General features: G+C 58.0%; 1 protein-coding gene across 1 annotated transcript; it reads left to right on the top strand.

Moving 5' to 3' along the window:
• Positions 1 to 4,597, top strand: MFRP (membrane frizzled-related protein). The gene is made up of 13 exons (XM_063095859.1): positions 1 to 54; positions 141 to 243; positions 357 to 470; positions 585 to 728; positions 860 to 1,073; positions 1,483 to 1,613; positions 1,740 to 1,865; positions 2,076 to 2,152; positions 2,530 to 2,678; positions 3,166 to 3,296; positions 3,442 to 3,573; positions 4,149 to 4,276; positions 4,373 to 4,597. The coding sequence occupies exons 1-13, from the start codon at positions 1 to 3 to the stop codon at positions 4,595 to 4,597; spliced, it is 1,728 nt and encodes a 575-aa protein (XP_062951929.1).

Below are 4,597 nucleotides of genomic sequence, written 5' to 3'. Positions count from 1 at the left end.
ATGAAGGACTACTCAGATGTTATTCTCTGCGTGGAGGCAAAGGAGTTGAGCAAGGTAAGGGCCACATAGAGCCACTCTCCCAAGTCCCACTGTCCCCAATGTCCCCAGCGGTCCTCAGCCCTCAAATCTATCCCTTCCAGACTGAGTTCTGCAATCCTGCTTTTGAACCTGAATCAGGGCCACCGTGTCCCCCACCAGCCCTCCAGGAGGATGCCAACAGCAGCACCCAAGCTCCCTGGCACGGTAACCACCCCAAGGGGTGACCTAAGTGTCAGACAGAAAGGCCCAGGAGCCAAGAACAGTAGGAGGGATGCCCAAGAGTCAGGGCTCTCAAAATCCCTGCTGTCTGCCCACAGGTCGGCACCCCCGAGGGCTGCAGCCAGACTGCCATTTCTCCTGGCTCTGTGTCCTCCTGCTGGCCAGTCTGCTGCTCCTGCTGCTCGGGCTGTTGGTGGCCATCATCCTGGCCCGTAGGTACTCGGGGCCTGCTTGGGAGAAGGGCTTTAGAGTGAGACTCCATGAGCAATCTCCTGCACCAGGGACTCAGGTCCTCTGAATGCCACTCCTCCATCTTCCTGCTCCAGAATTGCAGGCTGCACCCCCACCCGGGGCCACCTCTATCCCACTGCCTGCCCGAGGCTTCGCCACCACCACCACCACCACCTCTCTGGCTCCTGGGACACCTAGAGGGCAGCAGGAGTCAGGCATGAGCCCCATACCCCAGTCCAGTGAGTACTGGGGCAGCTATTCCTAGAGCAGTGTCCGAGATGTGGGTGGTGGGGAGTCTGGGAAGAGGAACATTAGGGAAAAAAGGATCTTTCTTCTTTTGACCTCTGGACTCTAACCTCCATCTCTGCAGCCTGTGGGGGTCTCCTTCCTGGCCCAAGGGGTTTCTTCAGCAGCCCAAACTACCCAGACCCTTACCCACCCAATGCACACTGCGTGTGGCATATCCAGGTGGCCACAGACCATACAATACAGCTCAAGATTGAGGCCCTCAGCCTGGAGAGCGTGGCCTCCTGTCTTTTTGATCGCTTGGAAATCTCTCCTGAGCCTGAGGGCTCCCTCCTCAGGTGGGTCCCTCTGTCCCCAGGAGATCCCACCCCTGTCCTCAACCACTGTCTGGAGGGCAGAACCAGGGAGCTGTAGCAGGAAACACTGGACTGGGAGGAAGTTGAGAGACTTGGGCTCTGGGCTCAGCTCTGTCACCACCTTGCTGTGTGACCTGGGGAAGATCACTGTCCCTCTCTGACCTCAGTCTCCTAATCTGTAAAATAGAGCTCCTATCTTTCCCATGAATAAATGCTGCAAGGATGGATGTGCAGGTGCCAAGAAGGTCAGAGCTCCCGGGGAAATTAAAGGCTTTTTGACCACATTGTCACCAGCTCAGGGGCTGAGGAAACAGAACGCAGGACTCAAGCAAGCTCCACTCTGGCTGACTGAGCTCAGAGCCTCCGTCATCCCCAACCTGGCTTCTTGCAGGGTGTGTGGAAGGGTGCCTCCCCCCACGCTCAACACCAATGCCAGCCGCCTCCAGGTGGCCTTCGTCTCTGACAGCAGTGTAGAAGGATTTGGTTTCCATGCCTGGTACCAGGCTGTGGCCCCTGGGCATGGTGAGTGTCTTCCTGCTGTGTCCCCAGCTGCCTGCTAAGTGTCCCCTTCCCTCCCCTCCAGCCACCCCCAGCACTGGCAGAAGGGGTGGAGAATGGGGGTTTCTGACTCCAGATACCCAACCCCAGGCAGCTGTGCCCATGATGAGTTCGCCTGTGACCAGCTTGTCTGCCTGTTACCTGACTCAGTGTGCGACGGCTTTGCCAACTGTGCTGATGGCAGTGACGAGACCAACTGCAGTGCCAAGTTCTCGGGTACAGGCCCTGCCAGGTGCAGGGCATACTCTCTTCAGGCATCTGATCCAGGTTCAGGCTGGGCTGCCAGGGCCTCCTCCAGCATGCCCTGCTGGTCATTCTTCCAGCCCAGAATTTGTTTCCCCAAAGGCACGGCCAAAACTCTTGCTCATAGTCAACTGCCAGCCCCCAGATCCCAGCAAACTTATGAGCCCTTCTGCCTCTCTGCAGGCTGTGGGGGGAACCTGACTGGCCTCCAGGGTGCTTTCTCTACTCCCAACTACCTGCAATGGGTCCCTCACCAACAGGTAAGTGCAGTGCTCCATGGGGGGGGGGGCATGGCACAGATGGCCACACCTGAGCTCCAGGTCAGTGTGACTGGGAACAGCGTGGTAGACACTGTCTTGTACTTGGGAAAGTCAGAGATCAAAGCAGGCAGGAAGGGAACATTATTAAGTGCCCACCCTGTACCCAGATATTCCCACATGGTAAATTCATCTCTGAGATGTCAAAGGCCCTTGCTATCTTAAGAGCCAGCAATGATGGGAACTAGGTGGGCAGCGCCCCCCCACTCCCCACCTAGCCTGCAGTGAAGGAAGAAGCCCCTTCTGGAGCTCAGCCTGGATGCCCAGGTTGGCACAGGAGAAGGTACCGTGAGTTACTCCATCTGTGCCCCACCCCCCAGCTTTGCACCTGGCATATCTTGGTGCCTGCCGGACACGGTGTAGAACTGCAGTTCCAAAACTTCAGCTTGGAAGCCCAGGACGAGTGCAAGTTTGACTACGTGGAGGTGTATGAGACCAGAAGCTCAGGGGCCTTCAGCCTCCTGGGCAGGTACAGGAGCCAGGGGAGGAGCCAGGGCTGACTCCATCCTCTGCTGCCTGACAACTGAGGCTCCTACACATTGGTCCACCGTATTCCCTAGCTGCATTTTCATCTGTCACCCTAAAAAAGGCTTGTGCTTTCTCATCTCAAAAACCTTCACTCCTGCAATTACTCCCTCCCCAGAAGGCCCCTTGCCTAACCTCTCCCTACCCCCAGTCTTTCCCATCCTGTGGAGACCGTTTCCACCTCCCCACAAACCCTCCCTGATTTTCCCATCTTGAAATGGCTCCAGTTTGAGCAGTTCATTTAATATTTTGTCCACTGAACATGTGTGTCTTCCTCACCACACTCTAAGTGCCATAAGTCGGTGACTATGTCTCCCTTCGCCTGTGCTATTGCGCAGAGCTCCCGGCTCCAAGTGAGGCAGGTGGGAGGCTTCGGTCCCCCTCGGTCAGCCTGAGGCCGCGTGTCCAGGACTGCTCTCTGCTTTGGTCAGGTTCTGTGGAACAGAGCCACCCCCCGACCTCATCTCCTCACACCGCGAGCTGGTTGTGCTCTTTAGGACAGACCATGGCATCAGCAGTGGGGGCTTCTCAGCCACCTACCAGGCCTTCAATGCCACAGAGAGTAGGTGCCCCTGGGCAAGTGGGTGTGGGAAGCAGAAGTGCCTCCGGGGGAACAGAGAAGGCCTCTGGACCCTGGTCAGGTCACGGCAAGGACAGTGGGGGCAGAGGCACATCTGAGGGTACTGCCATGCTCCTTGTGCCCACAGACCCCTGTGGGCACAGACAGTTCTCCTGCCAGGATGGAGGGTGTAAGGGTCTGCAGTGGATGTGTGACATGTGGAGAGACTGCGCAGGCGGCGGCGATGACAACTGCAGCAGCCCCTTGTTCCCACCCCCAGGTGAGAAGCCTGGCAGGCTGGGTGCCCCCCTCACAGACATTCATGGGGCGCTTTATAACATCCCATCCTGTCCTCCCTGGTCAGGGGTGGGGCCAGCTGGGCCCCACTCTCTTGACTCTGGGGCCACCTCACAGACACCTGGAGGGACTCAGCTGGTGGTGGCAATGGCATCACCCCAAGGGGAACAGGAAGCTGGGAGTGGATGGTTGGGGCTTCACAAACCAGTCCACTTGTCCCAAAGAGGCCCTCTCCACAGCCCGCCTCAGAGATGAAGGTAAGATTTTACACGGAGCAGGGGAGTTTCTTTCAGATGCCTAAGTGGTCCTTTCAGATGCAGGTGCCCCACACTCCCTGTGATCAGAGAGGTCGCTGCCTGTTGCCCAAGGCTGGCAAATGCTGCTTGGAGCAGGCCCTGAGGACAACAGATCCTCGATGTGTGTAAAGCATCCCTCCTTGTTCTCTCCTTGGATTCTCAGAACAATCCCCTCCTGATCCACGTAAAAACGAGGACCCAGAGTGATTAAATGACTTGCCCAGGGCCCCATAGCCAGTGACCTCCCCTCCCACCCTTGCAGAGCTGGCCTGTGAGCCTGTCCAGGTGGAGATGTGCATCGGTCTGAGCTACAACACCACGGCCTTCCCTAACATCTGGGTGGGCATGGCCACCCAGGAAGAGGTGGTAGAGGTCCTCAAAGGTTACAAGGTGCTCTGGGCCGGCCTGACATAAGGAGGGGGGCCACAGGAAGGAGAGGCAGCCTGGGGAGCACGGTGTCTGAGGGCTGATCTCTTCCTTCCACAGAGCCTGACCAGTCTACCCTGCTACCAGAATTTCCGGAGGCTCCTTTGTGGGCTGCTTGTGCCCCACTGCACCCCACTAGGCAGTGTCCTTCCCCCTTGCCGCTCTGTCTGCCAGGAGGCAGAGCGCCAGTGCCAGTCTGGCCTGGCACTCCTAGGCACCCCATGGCCCTTCAACTGCAACAGGCTGCCTGAGGCAGCTGGCCTGGAAGCTTGTGCCCAGCCCTGA

This window comes from Cynocephalus volans, chromosome 4 (genome assembly GCF_027409185.1).
Source record: "Cynocephalus volans isolate mCynVol1 chromosome 4, mCynVol1.pri, whole genome shotgun sequence".
NCBI classification, from domain to species: Eukaryota; Metazoa; Chordata; class Mammalia; order Dermoptera; family Cynocephalidae; genus Cynocephalus; species Cynocephalus volans.
Note: the sequence above shows the minus strand (reverse complement) of the source record. Positions and strands in the feature narration are given on the sequence as shown.

What these genes read in the sequence shown, in the direction of transcription:
- MFRP (XM_063095859.1), top strand. Translation starts at nt 1, where the DNA reads ATGAAGGACTACTCAGATGTTATTCTCTGCGTGGAGGCAAAGGAGTTG. An exon ending in CCTGAGGGCTCCCTCCTCAG is followed by an intron (nt 1,074 to 1,482) that starts GTGGGTCCCTCT and finishes GGCTTCTTGCAG; the next exon opens with GGTGTGTGGAAGGGTGCCTC. An exon ending in GCCTTCAGCCTCCTGGGCAG is followed by an intron (nt 2,679 to 3,165) that starts GTACAGGAGCCA and finishes TGCTTTGGTCAG; the next exon opens with GTTCTGTGGAACAGAGCCAC.